The sequence below is a fragment of the Dromiciops gliroides genome, chromosome 2 (assembly GCF_019393635.1).
Source record: "Dromiciops gliroides isolate mDroGli1 chromosome 2, mDroGli1.pri, whole genome shotgun sequence".
NCBI classification, from domain to species: Eukaryota; Metazoa; Chordata; class Mammalia; order Microbiotheria; family Microbiotheriidae; genus Dromiciops; species Dromiciops gliroides.
The window spans coordinates 1,399,161-1,421,401 of record NC_057862.1 but is presented as its reverse complement, the minus strand read 5'-3'; the positions used below and the strand labels follow the sequence as shown (position 1 = coordinate 1,421,401).

Here is a 22,241-nt window from a genome sequence, read left to right as displayed (position 1 = left end):
GAGAGGGAGGCTAAGGGTGCATTGTGGGTATAGGCACTGAGATGGTGGCTCATTTGTTTGAAATGGCACCCAGGGGCTCAGTCATGAGTGTCAGTGTGCTCAGGCAAAAGGCCACTGTGGGTGTCTGCCTCCTTGGGGCATGGGGACAAGTAGAGGGAATGTGATTTTTCTCTCTTAGGCCCGATGAATTGGGAATTGAGGTGACCGGGAGCTGGGGCTGGCGCCCAAGTGAACCTCTCTGCACGCTAAGACGAAAGCAGGAAGTTAACATTTGTGCTAAGTGCTTTACAAATATGGCCCGGCCTCATCCTCAGAAGAGCCCTGGACGTGGGTCCGGTGCTCATTTCCATCTTACAGTGGAGGCCACTGAGGCCCAGAAAGCTTCGGCGACTCGCCCAGTGTCATCTCGCTAGTCAGTGTCTGAGGCCAGATTTGAACTCGGGTCTCCTCTGCCTCTGTCTCCCTCTGTCTCCATCTCCGTCTCCCTCCCCTTCCCTTCCTGCTCAGAGGTGACCAGCCAGGGCTCAGGAAGCTGTTGGCTCACTTGGGTTTTCCTCTTGTTTTTCTGTCTTTGTGCCCTGTGAGGAAGGGCAGGTCTTGCCCAGGTGCCTAAGGAGGATGGATTCAGGGACCTCTCAGAACAATGACGCTCCGATAGACAGCCGGGTGGGAGTGGGGACCGTCGTACGAGGGAAGTGCATTGGCCCTGGAGCGGAGGCTCAGTCCCAGGGTCCTTTGCAGCAGGAGGGAGGCCCAGGGCCTGATAGGCTCCACCCTTCACACAGGATAGGCCCCCTTTCCTCTGGCTTTTGGGTGCCTTTGAAAAGTTTCCTTCTCTAAGCTGTGACAGAATTCTCTATCACTTACAATGCTCATCTCTAGAGGAAGATTACATCCAGTCTGTGCATGTGTGTGCATGTGCACGTGTGCGTGTGCCCCTTCCAGCTGCTCAGAAATACAACTTGTGGCTGCAGGAGGCACCCTCTGAGGGCCCAGTCTCCCAGCTCATGCCTTCTGCCTGCGTGGGTGGGCTCCATTTCCCATGAGTTCTGGCCCGGGCCTCTGCTCCCTGGAGGCCCCCCCTTTGATTGGGAGATGTGGGATGTTCCCTTCCTTTATGTTCTTGGAGATTTCTGGCCAATTGTTCTCCTGGTTCTGCTCCCTCCGCTCACACCAGCCCAGATGTGTCCTCCCAGCCTTCTCCGAGTCCTCCTGCCTGTCGTGGCTTATGGCCCAGTGATCTTTGTTCAGCCTCCCCCCCCCCCCATTGATGGGAACTTGCTTTCTTTCCAAGCCTTTGATGCAACAACAATGTTTCTATGAATATTTTCGTGCATACAAATCGTTTTTTCTGTCTTTGACCTTTTTGTGTCATAAACGAATGAATTGATGAATGGATGATGAAAAAGAATTTAATTAGTATTTATAGTGTGCAAAGCACTGGGGATTAAATAGAAAAGAAAGACAGTCTTTGCAGGGATGAAAGGACCCATGGACCATAGACATCTTTTTTAGTGGCATTTATTCATTTATTCATTCATTTATTTATTTTATTGGTGAGGCAGTTGGGGTTAAGTGACTTGCCTAGGGTCACACAGCTAGTAATTGTTAAGTGTCTGAGGCCAGATTTGAACTCAGGTCCTCCCGAATCCAGGGCCAGTGCTCTATCCACTGCGCCACCTAGCTGTCCCTTTAGTGGCATTTATGCTGATAGAATTAGAGTTGGCACAGTTTAGAGACATTTGGGCCATAGAAGAAATAACCTTCTCAACTTGGTAGACCAGTTCACAGTTCCACCAACAATGCATGAGTGTGTCTGTCCTTCCACAGCCCCTCCCTCCATTTATTGGCACAGATGGAAAAAGTTTTTTGATTTGCTTTGTTTTTAGAAAGTTCTCTTTGTGGATTTGACTTATCCTATTCTCCTGTCATTCTGGGATCATGTCTATTCAGCTAAATTGTTATCCTAAAATAGGAAATAGTCTTCTTGAGCTGCTCCTTTTTGGATTGGGGGAATGTGAGGGGAGATAGATTTGTGTGATGTGAAAAGCCCCTCCACTGATGTTGACTTAGCATTTGTCTCTGAAAGCTGCCTTGACAAAGATAATTAAATGGAAATGGGGAATATCAGAGGGGCCACGAAGTGTTAGTGACCTTCCCTAATGCATTGTTGGGGAAGCTGGGAAATTGGAATAATCATTCTGGAAAGTGTTTGAGAATCATCAGTCAATCAAGTCAGTCAACAAAGAGAGAAACCAGAGGCTCCAGTGTCTCTGGAGTGTGGCAGCACTGTTTTTTAGTGAAGAACTGGAGACAAAGTTGAAAGATGCCCATGCACGGGGAATGGCACAACTGAGTGCAGAGCATGCATGTCACGGGATGTTCCTGGGCTGTAAGGGAGGAGGAACCTGAAGAGTCCCGAGAAGCCTGGAAGACTTCTGTGAACTGATGCCCCGGGAAAAGTAGCAGCTTCAGGAAAAGAATATCAGCAGCCACAGCAACAGTGTCAATGAAAGGGAGGAGGAAACAAGGGAGGTGGGACAAACTTGGCCCCGAAAGAGACATGAGGAGACCCTTCTCCTGCCTTTACAAAGGTCAGAGGAACCGTACACAGCCAGCAGAGCAGGTTCTGGCTTTGTTCTTTTCATATGTTCATCTGTTTCATTGACTTCCCTCCCTCCCTCCTCCTCTCTCTCCCTCCCTCCCTCCTCCTCTCTCTCCCTCCCTTCATCCCTCCCTTCCCTCCTCCCTTCCCTCCTTCCTTCCTTCCTCCCTTCTTCCCTCCCTCTCTCCCTTCTTCTCTCCCTCCCTCCCTCCCTCCCTCCCAACCTGCATACCAAGAACCTGGTGGGATTGCTCTCTTTTTCTCTTTCTTGCCAGCTGCACCCGTTGTGAGTGAGGGCTTGCCACGGTAGGTGCAGAATTGCTGAATGAAGAAAACATTTTGGCATCTTCTACATGCCCAGAACTTGCCACAGTGTGTCAGTCTCTGCCTTCCAGTGGGCTCATTTTCTCTTTCTTTCTTTCTTTCTTTCTTTCTTTCTTTCTTTCTTTCTTTCTTTCTTTCTTTCTTTCTTTCTTTCTTGTGGGGCAGTTGGGGTTAAGTGACTTGCCCAGGGTCATACAGCTAGTAAGTGTCAAGTGTCTGAGGCCGGATTTGAACTCAGGTCCTCCTGATACTAGGGCCAGTGCTCTATCCAGTGTGCCACCTAGCTGCTCCAAAGGAAAATAACCCATATATTCTTTTTGAAAAAAAAATTTAAACTTTTATTTATTTATTTATTTTTGCAAGGGCAATAAGGGTTAAGTGACTTGCCCAGGGTCACACAGCTAGTAATGTCAAGTGTCTGATGCTGGATTTGAACTCAGGTCCTCCTGAATCCAGGGCCGGTGCTTTATCAACTGTGCCAACGAGCTGCCCCCAGCAGGCATATTTTCAAAGCAAACAGCGACCCTCAGAGTTGGCTGTGGTCAGAGGAGGGCATCTTGACCTCTGAATGGTGCCGGAGGATGCTGAGTGAGTGTGCTCCCACTCCAGTTCCGGAGGCAGGGCCGGTGGAGCTGTGAGTGAGAGCGAGCGCCTGCTGGGAAGGGGGTCACTCCAGAGCTGGAGGAGCTGTATCTGCAGGCTTAGCCAGAGGCTTCAGCACCAGGCCCCTGGATGGGAACAAGGCATCTGGTGTAACTAGGGTGCGGCTACCATACCTGCCTCCCCACCCTGCCCCACCGGGCAGTCTTGTGAAAAGGCTGCCTCTGAATGGCTGCAGACCGTCCCTGGGATAACGGCAGAGGGAGGGGCAGGAGCAAACACATCCTGTGCATGGTTACAACAGCACCGTGAGGTGGCTGCTCTTGTTAATCTCGTTTTACAGTTGAGGAAACTGAGGCAGTTGGAGGGGAAGTGATTTGGAAGTGTCTACGCTGGATCTGAATTTGGGGCAGCCTAACTCCCAAGCCAACACAACTTCTGCTGTGCCACCAGACTGTGATAAATCAGCAAAGAGCGATCATGGGCAGTAACTGTTTGCATCTTTGAGTTCAAACAGTGTCCCTCGCCTTGGCTTTTCTCTGGCTGCCCCCTGCCATGCCCTGGGGCCCACCCCTGTCTTCGGTTGTGTCCTTGGCCCCTTCGAGGGACTCAAGGGAAAATTGGCTTGTTCCCCACCAGGGCCATCCAGCCCAGCCTGGGAAGGTCCATAGAGGCCTGCCAAGTGTCTGGGTGGGCAGGGAATGGGAGCTTCCCGGCCCTCTTCTCATGCCCCCTCCATGGCTGTCCTGGGGGAAGCCAGAGGAGTGAAATGGCCTCTTGGAATTCTGACCCTCCTGTTGCCCAAAGACTGGGATCTCTGGAATCATCCCTCCTCACCGTGCCCCCTCCCTTTCCAGCCTCTTGACTCATGAGAAGACATTGGTCCATTTGGGGAAGATGCCATCTTGTCATTTGATCCAGAAGACTATGCCGGCTGTGGGAGTTGGCCTAGTATGGATCTCCTGAGGACGGGCACTGCTTCCTCTCTATGTGCCTAGGTCTAGCACTATGCCCAGTGTGCAGACGCAGCCCAATGGTTCTTTGGCGATCAGTCACTACCCTCAGTGTGTTTTCCACCCCTCCTGGCACAGTGTACCGGGTCACGCACTGAGATGCTGATAGCGGCTCCTGATTCCAGAGCAAAGGCCTCTTTGGCTCTCCCAGCCGGGCAGGTGAGATGAGAGGGATGGGAATCGTCCCCTGTGTGGGAATCGTCCCCCCCGTGTGGGAATCGTCCCCCCGTGTGGGAATCGTCCCCCCCCGTGTGGATCACTCCTCTCTCCCTCGGCCCTGGCGACCAGTAGCCCAGACCTGCCGCCTGACTCAGTGTCCTGCCTTGTGGAAGGAACAAGTGGAGCTTCGGAGACACGATCCCTGTTTGGGGGGAGGTGGGCACGCGTGGCATTAGCCCATTCAGCATCCTTGGGAATCGGATAGTCATTTCCCAGCACTTGGCCCCAAAAAGCTGCCTTGGATGAGCTGCTTCTTGGAGACCAAATGGCCATTTCTTCTGACCCCGTTCATCATGGGGAGGAGCCTCGCAAGGGGTGGCTGGGCCTGGGCCCTCCCTGGGAACACCTTTGGCCTGGGCAGCCCTAGGCCTGCTGCTTCTGCTGTGCCCATGGTCGGGCTGGCTGTGTTGTGATCAGTTGGGCCCCAGCCAGCCCTGGAGTGATGTCATGGAAACTGTGGCATCCTGTGTGGAGAGAACTGAAACCCCCATTCTGGCTGCCCGCAGAGCTGGCTGCATGCCACCCTCAGTGTGGCCGGACAGGGCGGGACCCGGCTGGGGGGCACCCGCAGATCCTGGTTCCGTGCCGTGGGGCCATGGCAGGGCTGCCAGAGGGGCCTGGCACCCTAAGGTGGGGGCATCTGCCCTTCCCTGCTAGGAGAATACTTCTCGTGCTCTGTGTTTGCCCTCATGGGGGCTCAGAAGAACGTGTAAACTGAGGCAGAGAAAGGTGGATGGATGGTAGCATCTGGGACAGGCTCCGTGGGCATGTGGGGCCTCCGTTGTTCTCCTCTGCGGCTGCTGGGCGGGGATGGGGGGGCTTCTCTGCTGGCCTCAGCTGGCACGGAGGCCTGGGTGATTAGGCAGGAGCCTGCTTGTCTCCTGGGCAAAGGGCTCTTCCTCGAGAAGCAGAAGTGGGGGCCGGAAGAGGCGGTCGTGTGAGCTCCTTCAGGGGGCCCCCCATGTCTTGCAAGGCCAAGCCCGCAGGGATGGGGCCAGTCGTACAATTCTAAAGGACTGGGAGTGAGTAGGCCTTACAGGGCCCGTCAGGCTCTCTCCCCTTGTATGTACACGCACGCACGCACGCACGCTCAGCTCTCTGTGCCCAGGACTGTCCTCAGCCAATGGGTTCATGTTACACAGGGATGCCCTGCTTTGTACAAGAAGATCTATTGTTTTGTGTCATTGGGATGGTGAGGCTGATGGAGAGACTTAATGGCTTGGGATGGAAAGATAAACACCCTCACAGGGCTCTGGGGGGGTGGGGGGGAACCAGGTGTGGGAGGGAGGTGGGGGGTGAAGTATGGGGGGCGAGGTGGGTGCTGCTGTTGTTGACCGGATACTTTGCTTAGAGGAAATGTCACCCTTGACATCTTGAATGTTTGTACAGGGCCTTTGATTAGGGAGGGCCCTTTGTCTTGCAGAGGTCCTGGGGTCCTCCCACCGAATGATGGTCTTGGCTGGGGAGGCCCATATCCCCCTCTCCCTTAGAGGGGCTTCGTGGGACATTCCAGCAAGGAGGGTCTTGGGAAGAAGCAGAAGGCCTGTGAGACGAGGGGGCCTGGCCTGGCTCCCAGAGCCAGGATAAGAACCTGGGCATCCTAACTCCCGAGCCCAGTGAGAGAAGAGCGAGGCCCCATCCCCGCTCCTGGCTAGTTCCCTGCCCTCCATGACAAGGCCTTTGCCTGCTTCACTCTTGCTTGCTCTGGGCCAGTGCTGGGAAAAAAATAAAAATGGAGAAGGACTTTGCCCTCAGGAAGCTTACACTCTTGGGAGCAGGAAGTGGCTGCTGACAACAGTGCTGGGGCGAGATGATTTTCTGTAGGCCCCTGGGTTCCCTCAGTCCCTCGGGAAACATTTCTCAAGCCCCCGCCCAAGGGCCAGGCCCTGTGCTAAGCCAGGGATACAGAGAGAGACCAAGGACAGTCCCTGCCCTCTGAGAAAGGGGGCACAGCAGGCTCTGTACAGGACAGACTGGAGGTGAGGAGCAGAGGGAAGGCATTGGCATCCCGTGAGGGGAGGCAGGGGAGTGTCCTGCGCCTGGGGGACAGAGGCCAGAGGCTGGTGTCACTGTAAGGAAGGATGCGGTGAGGACTAGAGTGAAGCAAGACTGGGAAGTAGGAGACAGCTCCTGAGGAGCTTCGAATGTCCAGCAGAGCATCCTGTTCTTGACCTTGGGGCCATAGGGAGCCATGGGAGTTTGGGGGGGGGGGTGGTGACTGGGGCTGTGCTTTGTGAAAATCACCTTCATGACTGGAGGGTGGACTGGAATGGGGGGGGCTTCAGGTAGGCAGACCCCCCAGCAGCTGTGACTGGTCCAGGTGGGCGCTGATGAGAATCTGCACCAGGCGCGGGTGGGGTCAGAGGTCACCTTGATATGCCTTGAGAACAGCTTGGACCTGGGACTGAGAGTGAGCATGAGGCCTGGGCTGGGAGCTTGGGACTGGGAGGAGGCCGTTCCCAGGACAGTCCTAGGGAGGGCTTGGGACATAAAGCAGGAGCCCTAGCTTGGACGTAGGGGACTTCAGATGCTCCCCGGGGGCCAGTACAGATGGGAGATTGGAGGCTGCCAGAGAGACTGGGGCAGGAGGAGGAGATGGGAGAGACCTCAGCACCCAGCTGGGCATGAAATCTATGGCTGCGATGACGTCAGCCATGTTCCCATGGGACCCTTCTCTGGTTTGGTCCAGTCCTTTGCCTTTGCCTTTTGGTCAGCTGGTCTGGCTGGCACATGTCACCAGCCGGCCACTTCACATCTTTGCCCAGATTTCCATTGGCATCTCAAACTCAGCAACTCTGCCTTCCCTCAATCCTACACTCCTCCATACTCCCATTTCTCCTGAGGTCACTACCCTTCTTCAGGGCACTCTGGTTCCCAAACTGAGTCATCTGGGCTTTCCCTCATTCCTGTTAAGGAATAAAATGATCAAACACACATTTATTAAACTCTTACTGTGTTCTAAGTACTGGACATGCCAATAGAAAGGTGACATGATCTCTGCTCTCAAGGGGCAATTCACGGGGCAGACAGTGAGGCCCCAAGGGCACTGTCCCTCAGAAGACGGCCTTAGGGTCAAAGAGAGGCAGGCAGGGCTTGGAGACACCTCCAGGTGTCAGAGGGCCTTTGTCTCTCACACTTGGTGGGTGCGAGCCTTGGCATTGGTGCGAGAGTGGTTGGCTCCAGCATTCCCCACTGAATGGTACCTGAAAATAGAAGCATCTACCCTCTGCCTGCCCACGTGCTGTTTTCTGTCTCCCCTCTGTCTTTACCCTATGATCAGAAGGCTCAGTGAGCCAGGCTGCTGTGGTAGGAACCCTGAAAGGCCGCTGAAATGGGCCTTCCTACATCACTGGGGAGCAAGAGAAGGTCAGCTCTTGCCGCCTGAATGAACAGATGCTCCAAGACTTCCTAGTTCTGGGGGAGAAGGGGCTGAGTTGGCCAAGATTCCGCTGGTTATGTCAAATATTATAGCATCTCAGCTTCATAGTAATGAGTTATTTTCACAAAAATTCAGGGTTTTAATTCAAGGTCACGTTTTCTGAATTGTAGGGCCCCTTATCCAATTAATGGCCAAGTCTTCCATCCTTCCTCAGGAACATTTCTCTCATCCATCCATCCATCCATCCATCCATCCATCCATCCATCCAGACATCCATCCATCCATCCATCCATCATTCATCCATCCATCCATCCATCCATCATCCATCTGTCATCCATCCATCCATCTGTCATTCATCCATCCATCCATCCATCCATCCATCCATCCATCCATCATCCATCCATCCATCATCCATCCATCCATCCATCATCCATCCATCCATCCATCCATCCATCATCCATCCATCCATCCATCATCCACCCATCCATCCATCCATCATCCATCCATCCATCATCCATCCATCCATCCATCCATCCATCCATCTATCCATCCATCATCCATCCATCCATCCATCCATCCATCCATCCATCCATCCATCATCCATCCATCCATCCATCCATCTGTCATTCATTCATCCATCCATCCATCCATCCATCCATCCATCCATCCATCATCCATCCATCCATCATCCATCCATCCATCATCCATCCATCCATCATCCATTCATCCATCCATCATCCATCCATCCATCCATCCATCCATCCAGACATCCATCCATCCATCCAGCATTGATCCATTCATCTATCCATCCATCCATCCATCATCCATCTGTCATCCATCCATCCATCTGTCATTCATTCATCCATCCATCCATCCATCCATCCATCATCCATCCATCCATCCATCCATCATTCATCCATCCATCATTGATCCATTCATCCATCCATCCATCCATCCATCCATCCATCATTGATCCATTCATCCATCCATCCATCCATCCATCCATCCATCCATCCATCATCCATCCATCCATCCATCCATCATCCATCCATTCATCCATCCATCCATCCATCCATCATCCATCCATCCATCATCCATCCATCCATCCATCCATCCATCCATCCATCCATCCATCTATCCATCCATCCATCCATCCATCCATCCATCATTGATCCATTCATCCATCCATCCATCATCCATCCATCCATCCATCCATCATCCATCCATCCATCCATCCATCCATCCATCCATCCAGACATCCATCCATCCATCCATCATTGATCCATTCATCCATCCATCCATCCATCCATCCATCCATCCATCCATCCATCATTGATCCATTCATCCATCCATCCATCCATCCATCATCCATCCATCCATCCATCCATCCATCCATCCATCCATCCATCCATCCATCAATCCATCCATCATCGATCCATTCATCCATCCATCCATCATCCATCCATCCAGACATCCCCTTTTCATCCCTTCTCTCACTTGGCCATGATCTGATTTCCAACCCTCATTCCTTGGGCCTTAGATGATTGGAGGAACCTCTCCCCCCCCCCCCCCCCCCCCCCCCCCCCCCCCCCGTTTTCGTCTTTCTAACCTGAAGTGAGCCTATGGACCTTTCTGGAAAATGTCTTTGAATGCATACAATATGATACATAAATAATTTTCTATAGAAATATAATTATCAAAATTGGGGAGTGGGGGTGGGGCAATGAGGGTTAAGTGATTTACCCAGGGTTATACAGCTATTTAGCATCAAGCGTCTGAGGCTGGATTTGAACTCAGGTCCTCCTGAACCCAGGGCTGGTGCTTTATCCACCATTCCCAAATATTAAAAAAAAAAGATGTATGAACTGGGGGTTAGACCCCCCTCTAATCCCTTCTCTGCACAGCTTCCAAAATAATCTCCCAAAGCACAGCCTAATCCTGTAGCTCTCCTGCTAGTGTTCTGCACCCTCCGTGGCTCCCTACTTCCTCCTTCCACCTGCCCTCCCGCATCCATCCTGTCTTGTTCCCTTCTCAAAGGCCGTCTCTGGTGTTTTTCAGCATTTCTATCCCCATGTTAGGTTCAGCTTCTGGGAAGTTTTTCCTCCTTTTCCTGGTGGGAGCCCCATCCCCTCTAGTGCTTCCCCTGGCTCTGCCTCCCTCCTCCCAGAAGATAAGCACCTTGAGGGCAGGGCGGGGTGGGGTGGGGCAGGGCCGGGCTGTGTCACAGGGTTTTATGCCCCTGTGGCTGGAGGACAGAAGACACAGAATCCATATTGGTGACTCAAAGTTCATTTTCCTGGAAGTTGATTGTTCAGTTGTAATTCAAGGTTGCGTCTTTCTGTTTGGCCCAGTCTTCCCAGAGAGGGTTGCTGCCATTTCCACTGCACTGGCCTGGGCCTGCGCCTTGCCCACATGAGAGGAGGGCTGCCTCTGGGGCACAGATAGCAAACTGGCTTATGGCCTGGGCTCATGAATGACTCCTCTCTAGAGCTGGTCCAGGGAAAGCAGGTTCCTCCTGTGAATCCTGCAGTATCCCCAGCAAGGCGTCCGGGCGTCTGCTTCTCTGGTTTGGAAGGACCCACGAAGACATTCCCCTTACAGTGTGTGCACGTGGCGTGGGCTTTCAGGAGCATCTCTCAGAAGCAGTCTCGGTTTCCCATTGCTGTCTGTAGCCCTGCAGCATTGTGGGGGTGGGGGGAGGCTCCCTGGGCCCCAGGGTCAGCTCTGCGGCCCTTCAGTGGTCTTGTGATGAACAGTGGGCTTCCACTATGGGCCAAGGGGCACTCCTTTGGCAAATGGAATGTGATGCACTTGGGTTTTCTTGAATATAGTAGGACCTGGGAAGAAAGAGGGATGCCAGCCCTCCTTTTGAGTAGATGGGTGCTCAGTGTAGAGCCCCGTATTGGCTGGGCTGTGAATTCTGGGGCTGGCAACCTCACCCTACTGGTCCCGGGCAGGGGGCTTCCAAGGAGTACGGGGATCCCCTCCCAACGGGGGCCCCCAGAGCTGACCTAATGCCATGCCCTGGCCTTCTAAGGTGCACGTCCTTCTGGGCCTGCAGCAGAGCATGGCAGCCGATTGGACACCCGAGTCAGCCCCACCTCAGTTTCCTCATCTGTAAAATGGAGATCCTGTTAGCATGTACCTCACAGAGGTGCTGTCGGCCCTCAGATGAGGTCACATGGCAAAGCTCTCGGGGCCGGGTCAGCATTGGCCATTCTTGTGACCATGCCATGGGGCTGGGCCCTGAGCCACGTGAGGGAGGGGGATGCCCAGAAGGGACCCATGTACCTGGGACGGAGGACACAGTTCTAATAGCTGACTTCGGTGCAGCACCTGCCTTCTGGCTTGCAGAAGCTTTAACCTGCATTACCTCCTTTGGTCCTCCCCTGGCCCTCAGCAGAGAGGGGCTGTTAGAGTGTGAAGTGACTTATCTATGGGCACACAGCCCCGTGGTAGAGTCGACCACCTGAGTTCAAATGCAGCCTCAGCTATGTGCCAGTTGTGAGAACTTTAATGAGTGCACGAGTGGTAGAGTGACCTGGTGGTCAGCTCAGTGGGTCAGAAAGCTCCTTCAGCCTCAACAGTGGCAGAGAGTAGCCTGGACCTCACAAGCAGTGACCACTTGGGGCTTATACATCACCCCATTTCACAGATGAGCAAACTGAGGCCTGGAAGAGTGAAATGACTCCTTCAGGGTCACACTGCCAATGTGTGCTGGGCTCAAGGTTCAATCCCAAATCTTTCTGCTTCATTGCTCTTTCCTGTTCACCCCTGGACAGGTTGGGTGTTTGGGGAAGAACAGAAAGGTTAGTTTTATTCCATTTAAAAATTTTATTTAAAAAAAAATAGAATGTATATCACTAAGCACAAACATGACAGGTAAAAAGGAGAATAGAAGTAAAGTTTGGGAGGCAGCTAGGTGGCACTGAGGTGGATAAAGCACCGGCCCTGGATTCAGGAGGACGTGACCCTGGGCAAGTCACGTAACCCCAATTGCCTCAAAAAAAGTGAAGTTTGCATCTGAAACCAGCTTTTTACGACTGGTTTTGCTACGTGCCTGAAGCCCTTCCTTGGAACCAATAATGTCAAGTAGAACAAGCTGCCCCATTGGCTGTGTCCTGTCGTGGACGCCTACTCTACCACCTCTTGGCCAGAAGCTAGGAGTCAGAGGAGTCAGGCTTCCTCTTCAGCCCTCTGAGGTCTACTTGGGCCTCCCTGGTGACCAGAGCCTTTCCAAGCTGTTTTCTTGTACCCGTGGTGGTCATTGTGTGAATTGTTTCTTCTGAGGACTTTTGCTTCGTTCTGAATCAGTTCCTACAAGTCCTTCCTGGTTTCTTATCATTGACAGATGATATTCCATTACCCCAAGGCTGTTTTGTGGTCCCCAGGGGGAAGGAGAAGAACAGGACATCTCCTGACTCAAATAGAATCAGATGCTCTTTGGGTCATTGCCAGGCTGGGGGACCCAGTAGTTGCCTAGTGATGGGGCAAACAGCCTGACTTATTCACTGGCTCATGTGGTTTTAAGTAAGTGTTGGTTGGAGCTGGGGGAAGGGGGTCAACAGAAGCTTTGAAGTAACGATTTTGTAATCATGTGTAAAACACAGTCTTAAGTGTGTGCTCGGATGGAGGGCGAGTGTGTGTGTATGTGTGTGTGCATATGTGTCTCTGTGTGCACATGTGTCTGTGTGTGCATGTGTATCTGTGTGTGGCTGTGTGTGCATATGTATCTGTGTGTGCATGTGTCTGTATCTGTGTTCATGTGTGTGCATATGTGTGTCTGTGTTCATGTGTGTGCATATGTATCTGTGTGCATGCATGTGTGTCTGTATCTGTGTTCATGTATGTGTCTGTATGCGCATATGTATCTCTGTGTGCATACATGTACGCCTGTGTTCGTGTGTGCATGCATATGTGTGTGCGTGTATCTGTCTGTGTTCATGTGTGTGTACTGCCTGTATCTGTCTGTGTTCATGTATGTGTGTGTCTGTGTGTGCATATGTATCTGTGTGCGTGCATATGCGTGTGCGTGTGTATCTGTGTTCGTGTGTGCATGTGTGTGTATCTGTCTGTGTTCGTGTGGGGGGGGAGGGGAAGCGTACCAGATGTGCAGATGGGAGGAGCAGGAGCTGTCTCCTACAAGAGGCCAGTTTGTGGCATAGAGGATGGGGGTGTAAGAGGAAGCTGGATGACCTGTTGCTCTCATGGGGGCCCCACGAGGGCGTCCCTGGTCAGGACCTGGACAGAGCCTGGATTTACTGCCCTTGAAGCCTCTCCCAGTTCAGAGATGTTGTTTCTCCATCCCCAAAGGCTGATTATGAATACTCTAGAGAGCTGGGACTCAGTTTGCTGAATTTCGCCACCGGGAGCTTCATGCACGGTGTCCAAAGGACAGGAGTCTTCCTTATGCTAATTGCACTGGCGGGGCAGCTAGGTGGCGCATTGGATAGAGCACTGGCCCTGGAGTCAGGAGGACCTGAGTTCAAATCCGGCCTCAGACACTTGACACTTACTAGCTGTGTGACCCTGGGCAAGTCACTTAACCCCAATTGCCTCACCCCCCCCCCAAAAAAAATCAGAGGCCTCCAACAGATACACAGGTCACCAAAGGAGTTACCCAGGGAGCAGCACATCATTACACGGACAGTCCTTTGAATTCAAGAATACATTTGCACGCGCGTGTGTGTGTGTGTGTGTGTGTGTGTGTGAGTGAGAGAGAGACAGAGACAGAGACAGACCAAGAGACACACACGTCTGGCCTGACTGGGCACTTCAGATGGACAGGAAGCTGGACCAGCATAGAAGAATGGATCAGGCTGGGCTGCATTTAGGGTACTGGGCAGTGCTTGCAGGGAGTGCCCCCCAAGCTGCCTCTCCCTCCTCTCTTTTGTCAGCCTTCTCCCAGGCCTGCTGACATGCCACCCCAGCAGGTGTGTGTGTGCTCATGTGCGTGTGCATGAGAAGTGTGAATGACATCATTGAACAATTTGCACAACTGCAGGTGGAGAGCCAGCTGTGTCCTCAGAGTACAGCAGCCCTGGGGGGGACTTGCTCCTGCTGGACCCTCAGTTTCATGAAATTGTCAAATGCGGGGGTGAGGGGGGTGGGTTGCTTCTGCTTTTTGTTTTTTTAGTGAGGCAATTGGGTTAAGTGACTTGCCCAGGGTCACACAGCTAGTAAGTGTTAAGTGTCTGAGGCCGGATTTGAACTCAGGTCTTCCTGACTCCAGGGCCGGTGCTCCATCCACTGTGCCACCTCGCCGCCCCGCTTCTGCTTCGACAGGAAGAGAATTCCTGCAGGTGTCATGAGTCCACCTGAGCCTGAGGGGCTCCCCGGCCTTGTTATTCGGGTGGGAATCTCCTTGGGCCCATGTTGGATGAGACGACCGCCTGAAGCCTTCTCCCCTGAAGGCCTGTTTCTGTCATTTGCCTTCATGGGGATAGAAAGATGTGCTCCAAGTGTGGCCTTCATCCTGGCGACTCCTTTCTTTCAAAGGTGTCTCCAGAGAGATTCCCCAACGTGGTTCCTTATACCTCCTCATTGTCACTGTTGGTGGTGGTGATGAGCCGCAGCAAGGCTTGCATAGCGCTGAGGGTGATTGGGGAGAAGGGCAGATCAATCAAAGCCTCTGACTTACAAGCATCGAGCTCTCTACTGCATTAGTCTGTGTCCCCTCCGACTCAGTATTCTCTGATCTTCTGAGGGGCCAATCGTCGGGCTTGGCTTTCACAGTCCAAAGGCTGGAGAATTAGAAATGTGCCGGGAGGGGGCAGCCAGGTGGCCCAGTGGATACTGGCCCTGTATCCAGGAGGACCCAAGTTCAAATCTGGTCTCAGACACTTGACACTTACTAGCTGTGTGACCTTGGGCAAGTCACTTAACCCTCATTGCCCTGAAAAAACAAAAACAAAAAAAGGGGGCAGCTAGGTGGTGCAGTGGATAAACCACCGGCCCTGGATTCAGGAGGACCTGAGTTCAAATCTGGCTTCAGACACTTGACACTAGCTGTGTGACCCTGGGAAAGTCATTAACCCTCATTGCCCTGCCAAAAAAAAGAAAGAAATGTGCTGGGAGCTGCCTGGGAAGAGAGAGCCTGGCCTGAGTGCAGTTAGGAATGGCAGGCGTGAGCTCCTGTTCGAGTGCCTCATTCGGGCCTCAGCGGGCGAGAGGGGGCCGCCTTGCTCTGTGTGTGGGGGCCCACGGCCTCTTGCTCCCTGGGCAGGGAGCATCCGCCTTGTTGGGGGAAGGAAGAAGCTGACCTAGATCTGAATGGGGGCTGCCCAGAGGACCCGCAGGGCTGTAAAAGCCGCTGGGGCTGTGGAGCAGCAGGAAGGCTGCGCGGATCTGGGTCACGCATTCAGAATCCAGCAGGCATGAGAGCCCCAGAGGCTGGAGGAGGGATGTCTATTGTCTGTCGGTCTCTGTGGCCTCATTTTGTGCCCAGGCCCATTGGAGGAGCGTGATTCTGTACCTGCGCGGGTCGGGCACTGTGCCAGGCCCAGGGACACAAGCACCAGAAACAGAACTGAACAGATGGGGAGGAAGCGAGTACCAAGAATCCAAGGCAGTTTTGTTTGAGCTGGAGAGACCAGGGCAGGCGTCAAGGAAGAGGCAGCTCTGGATTCTCTGGGCTGGAGGGAGGTGGGAGACGGAGTCCAGGCCCTGGCTATGCCTGGGACTTCCACTTCTAGGAAGGAGAGAAATATGGACTGATTGGAAAGGCCTATCAAGCTTGTCTTTGAACCAGAGGCAATGGGGAGCCATTGATGACTTCTGAGCAGGGAAGTGGCTGCTCTGAAGGCCCCTTTGGAGGGAGGAGAACCTGGAAGCCAAGCGCTCACTAAGCCTGAGACGGACTGGGATGTGTGGGCGGCTGTGGCCTATGGCTGCAGGAAAGGCTGGGCTGACCAATGCAGTAGTAACAGCCAGGCGGCAGGCAGTGCTCAGCCCAGTGCCGGGCACACAGTGGGAGCTTAATGAGTGCTCACGGATCGCTTGTCTTGTTCCCACACCCGTCTGAGGGCTGAGCCTTGGGAACAGTTTCAGAATCCCACCCACGGCCTCTTGGCTTCTGGGGCACTTCTGGCAGGAGGATGGCGGTGCCACGGGCATACCCCCCGGGGAGCAGGGGCGTGCCCCCCACTCTGGACTGTGCCCCGCTTCCCCACGTGGAGGCATGCTCCCGGGCACAGAGACCAGCCACATTTCTTGGTTTCTTGTCCCTTGGTGCCTCATTGTGGCTTTGGACTTCTGGGCCGATCCTTAGGTAGTCATTGCCAAAGCTGGCCCTGGGAGACAGATGTGGGCTCTGGGTTGAGGGAGATGCTAGGGACGGTCACCCCTTAGGACACAGAGACGGTCCAGAGTAAACTCCAGGCATGGGCCCGGGCTCCCTGCTAGGGATTGAGGCTGAGCTTTCAGCAGGAATTCTCATTAGAGCCAAGCCGTCCCACGATGCCCAGCCCGCCCCAAGCGCAGCCCCATGGTGGCTCCTTCAGTGTCCTGACCCTCAGTCAGTTTCCTCATCCTCAGAGCTGGCTACTTTGTAGCCCTCTGACGTCCCAGCTCTTTTTGTCCAGGCAGAGGTCTGGCCTCTCTCTGCTTGGGATGCGGGATCAGCCAGGCCCTGGGGAGGAGTCTTAGGAAACCCTGCAATTGAGGGAGGCCGTAGGGTGGGGCTTGGAGACTGCGGCCTCCCTGCCTAGGTTAGCCCCCGGCCTGTGGTCAGCTGTCAGCCTGAGTCTCTTTTTGGGGGCCTATTTTTAGGTCCCTCTCATGTGATGGAAAAATCTGGGATCTAAGATGCAAACTTGAACTTCCTGGCAAGCTGAGAAACATGGCCTGTCTCCCCTCAGGGCTTGTTAAACCCCAGTCCTGCTAAATCTGCAAGAAAAAAGATCAGGGGTGCCTGGAGCCCCAGGTCTTTGAAAGGGATTAACCTGGAGCCCCAGGGATGGGGATGTGGGCAGGGCAGGGCCTTGATTGCCAGCCGGCCCAGGAGCCTCCTGCCCTGTTTCACCCTGTTCTCCTGCGGATGGATCATAACCCAGCTCTACTGCGCCCCAGCAGGCACCTCTTCTTCCCCCTCCTCCTCCTCCCGCTCTTCCTCCTCCTTCCTCCTCCCCCTCCCCCTCCCCCTCCTCCTTCCTCCTCTCCCCCTCCCCCCTCCCCCTCCTCCTTCCCCTCCTCCCCCGCTTCCTCCCCCTCCCTCTCCTTCTCTTCCCCCTCCCCCCCCAAGCCTTTAGTCCAGAAAGACGACTTGGTTATGCCTCCCTGGATTCTCTTGGTCTAGAAGGGGTTTTGGTGACCAAAAAGTCGCTCTTTACTCCTGGTTAATGGCAAAGAAAGGGGCTGTGCAGGGCTCACGAGCTTCTGGTTGGCCCCTGGATCTCGCTTCCCTAGAGGGTCATCTTCCCCAGCCACATTTCCTTTGGGAATGCATTGGGCTGGTGGCAACCTTCAAGGCCTTGCCTCCTTGGCACCGCCCCCCGCCCCGCCCCCTCTGCCGACTCCCAGGCCTCCTGCACTGTCTTCTGCCCGCTCCACCTCGACGGCCCTAAGAAGGACCCTGCCCCCAGCCCTCATTCTGTGTTGCCTGTGTCCTGGGACAAGTCACATGACCCTTCTGGGGCTCAGTTTCCCCATGTAGAGAATGCTTTGACTCCACCTCACATGTCCTGCCCATCTAGGGGTTCTGGTCTCTCCTTGGTTGGTCCCCCTCACCCCAATTGGTGACTTAGCTGTCCCCATGCTGCAGGCCCAGCATGCACGGCCACACAGTTGGGGCTTAATGAATGTCTGCCCGAAGCTAGCCCGGATCCCAGCCGCGCCCCGCCCCCCCCAACTCTCCACTGAGGTAGGGAGGGAGAGTCATTGTCTTCATGTCCTGGCGGCTGCAGAAGCTGTCGCTGTCGGCCTGTCCCGGCCAGGAGCTGACGGCTCCTCTTTGCTCTTCCAGATCGTACACACGCACAAGCCGCACTTCACGGCCCTCCACTGCCAGGAGTTTGGCGGGAAGAACTACGAGGCGTCCATGTCCCATGTCGACAAGTTTGTCAAGTAAGTGCCTGTGGCCTGAGATCTCGAGTGGGGAGGGGGCGTGGGAATCGTTGGTTGTGTGTGGGGTCCAGTAGTCACAGGTCTGATGTAGAGGGCCCCCTCCCGTGGGCCGGTCAGACCCCCTCCTGTGAGCCAATCAGACCCTTCCTGTGGGCCGGTCAGACCCCCCCCCCCTCCTGTGAGCCAATCAGACCCCTCCTGTGAGCCAATCAGACTCCTCCTCTGGACCAGTCAGACCCCCCCCCCTCCTGTGAGCCAATCAGACCCCTCCTGTGAGCCAATCAGACTCCTCCTGTGGGCAGGTCAGACCCCCTCCTGTGAGCCAATCAGACTCCTGTGGGCCGGCCAGACCCCCTCCTGTGAGCCAATCAGACCCCTCCTGTGGGCCGGCCAGCAGAGGATCCTTCTGTCTTCCAGGCCAGCCTCCTAAAGACCCTCCTCTCCTATGGGGGGCTGGGGACAGTTCAGGAACCAAAGCGATGACTTGTGGCGAGGGCTTGGCCAGCCCAGATGTGCTGCATGTCCTTACTTCGGTCACCTTTTTGTAAGGCTCTCATAGTGTCCCAGAGGCAGAGGCCTGCCCAGCCTCAGGAGCCTGGTGACATCTCTCAGCTTCACAGGAGATTCCTCCTCCCCCAGCCCCTGCACTGCAGAAGGGCCTGGGGGGGGGGGGAGGTGTAGGCTGATGACTTCCGGGTGGGCGGTGCCGGCCCAGTCCCTTTGGGGCCAGGATTCCCTTATGCCCGGGGGTGGGGGTGGCGTCTGTGGGATCTGAGGGTGGTGATGGGCCCTGGATGTGGGGACCCAGGCTGCAGAGCCAGGGCTGACCCTCTGACCTTCCCTGGGCATGTCCCTGGTTTTTATGGGAAATGTAGGCCATGACCGAGGAGTTTCTTTGGTGAGAGCCACATCTTGAGAACGTGTTCTCCATCTTGTGGTCTGGGGAGCCGGGCCAGCTCCCGTTGTGGCCACCCTCACCCTCAGGGTGTTGGAAGCACTCACAGACCTGGCCCACAGGACAGTCTGGCCTGGACAGGGGCGGGGCGTGCTGAGCACCAGCTGTGGCTGTGGGGCTGCCTGGCAAGAAGGGGAGCAGGGGCCAGGGCAAGGAGTTCGGGCTGAGCCTCGGGGCAGCCCGGGCCTCTCAGTCGTGGTCAGTCTGGGCCCAGAGCTCTAGGCCTACTTTCGAGGCCCTGGAGCCGCTGAGGGGCTGTGCCCTGCCTCCCTCCCCCAGCAGGCACTGGGCAGGGCCTTATGTCATCTCGTAGCAGACAAATCACTTCTCTTCTGAAAATTCCTTTTGTTTATTTCATGAAATATTTCCCAATTATGTGTAAACGTTTTAAACCTTCATTTTTCAAAGTTCTGAACTCCAGACCTTCTCCCTCCCAAGCCTTCCCACTCTTTGAGAAAGCAAACGCTTTGATTTCTGTTCTACGTGTAAAGTCATGAAGAACATATTTCCATATCAACCATGTTGAAAAGAACCCCCCGCCCCCCCCCCCAACAAAAACACCAACAACCAGTAAAAATACAGAAAGTAAAGACCACCAAAGTCGGCTTCAGGCCACTCTCAGGCTCCATCAGCCCCTTCTGGAGGCAGCTCCTTTGACCTCCCTCAGATCCCGTACTGCTGATCATTCCCCGCCATTCACATTGCTGTGCTCTTGTTCTTACTGTGTACGAGGTTTCTTTTGGTTCTGCTCATCCCACTTTGTATCAGTTCATATAGGTCTTTCCTGGTCTTTCCGAAATAAGCCTGCCTGTCACTTCTTACAGCGCAATGGTATTCCATTACATTCATATACTGCCATAGACCAAGTTGTTCAGCCATTCCCCAACTGATGGCATCCCCTTCAGTTTCCAGTTCTTTGCCATCACAAAAAGAGTTGCGTTATATATTTTTGTAAAGCTATGTCTCTTCCCCTTTTCTTTGATCTCTTTGGGATATAGACCTAGTAGTGGTATTGCTGGGTCAAAGAGAATGCAGTTTTATAGCCCTTTGGGCATAGTTCCAAATTGTTCTCTAGAATGGTTGGATCAGTTCACAACTCCACAAACAGTACATTAGTGTTCCAATTTTTCCACATCCTCTCCAACATCTGTCGATTTCTTTTTCTGTCATATTAGCCAATCTGATAGGTACCTCAGAGTTGTTTTAATTTGCATTTCTGTAATCAATAGTGGTTTAGAGCATTTTTTTATGTGACTATTGATAGCTTTGATTTATTCTTTTGAAAACTGCCTGTTCATATCCTTTGACCATTTATCAACTGGGAAATGACTATTATTTTTATAAATTTGGCTCAGTTCCATATATATTTGAGAAATGAGGCTTTTATCAGAGAAAACTTGCTGTAAAAATTTTTTTCCCCAGTTTCCTGTTTCCTTTCTAATTTTGGCTGCATTAATTTTGTTTGCAAGCATGTCAGTTCTATGACAGAGTTGGGAAGGACCTGCAGACTTTACTATGCTGCCTGATAGCCAGGGTTACAAATCTTAGAGTCCCAACATAATCCAAGAATGCCTACAGAGTCACAGAACAATAAAGAGAGAACTGCTGCTGGAGTCAGAACCTGTGTAAAAACCCTGCCTCTGACTCTTGGCACCTGTGCAACCTTGGGCAAACCACGTCATCTCCTGGGCCTCAGTAGCCTTTTGTGCCAAAGGAGGATTCTGGGTTAGGCGGCTCTATTCCTGCAATCGCCTCGTGGGATTGAAGGAGTTTCTCTTATCGCTCCATTCCACCCTAGTCATGGAAGAGGCTAGGAAGCTTTCCCCTGTCTGGGACTCGGAGCCCGGCTGTCTCTGTGGACCGCTCACTGCACAGCCCGTCTTCAGCCTGGGTTTTCAGAGTGTTCCGGAGCAAGGGGAGGCCATGGACTGCTCGGGAGCCTGGCATCACCTTGAGGCCTCTTTCCAGGTTGGGGCGGGGCTTGAGAAGAGCCGGCAGGTAATTCACTGGTGGGCTCCCCGCCCCATGACGTCTTTGCCGACTTGGACAGTTCAGTGGGCTCACCCACAGATGAGAAAACCGAGGTCCAAAGTCCTCCTGGGTCAATTTCTGGTTCCTGTGCCTTTCTTGGGGACCGGAAGCCTCCTGCCCAAAGCCGGACTGATGCAGCAGCCTCTCGGGGATGCAGGCACTGCATCTGCTTCCTCTTCTCGGCCTGGGATTCTCTTGGCTCCTCCCTGAGAGCCTCTGGGTCTGACAATGGTGAAACAGCGCCACCTGCTGCTCGCTGCTCGCTAGTGTCCGATGAAGCCTGCAATGCCCTGTCTTTGGCTAGCAGAGCAGGATCCAGAGCCCAGGGGTGACCCTGGGGGGTGCAGCTTTGCCTTCCCCGTGATCCTGGAAAGTCGAGGTCCAGACGTGCCCAGTAGACGCTGTAGCCCGTTAGCGCTGCTTGGGTTCAGGCCCTGTCTCTTGACTGCTGGACCCACATCATCAAGAGGAAGCAGCGAGCCCGAGACAGATGCTCCGAGTTGTTTGGGCCATCCCAGAATCTTGAAGCCCTTCCCATAGCTCCTTCCGGGCTTCAAGCCCGATCCACTCCTTCCCTGGGCCCCAGCTCCCTGGGGCAGGTTGGGGGACCCCAGCCATGATGTGGGGGTAGGTGACTGACTCTTGGCCCCTCCCTGGGCCCGCCACCTTCCGTGTAAGATGGGTGGGGTCGCCCTGAAGACTCTGACACAAAGCAGCCAGTGTCAGGGTCTGGGTCCCCTCGTGAGGTCGGATGGTGGAGGCGCCCATTGTAGAGATGAAGAAACTGGGGCTCTTGTGCCAGAGGAGGAAGAGGCGGGATTCAGGCCCAGGCTTTCCTGGTCTCTAGTGGACCACTTTATAATGAGCTTGAGGCAGCAGGTGATGCTGTGCGTAGTGCTGGTCCTGGAGTGGGGAGGATCTGAGTTCAAATCTGGCCCCAGATACTTACAGCTGGGTGACTGTGGGCCAGTCACTGAACCTCTGTCTGCCTCAGTTTCCTAATCTCTAAAATGGGCATAATAATATGGTAGCTAATATGGAGGATCAAAGGAG

At 54.0% G+C, this 22,241-nt stretch overlaps 1 protein-coding gene across 1 annotated transcript in view; it reads left to right on the top strand.

The window, feature by feature from the left end:
* The window catches only part of INPP5A (inositol polyphosphate-5-phosphatase A), a 216,540-nt gene that overhangs the window by 70,608 nt on the left and 123,691 nt on the right, over nucleotides 1-22,241 (top strand). Inside the window, exon 3 of the mRNA XM_043987081.1 lies at nucleotides 18,102-18,202. Within this exon, the coding sequence (XP_043843016.1) occupies nucleotides 18,102-18,202 (101 nt within the window). The remainder of the gene's footprint in view (nucleotides 1-18,101; nucleotides 18,203-22,241) is intronic.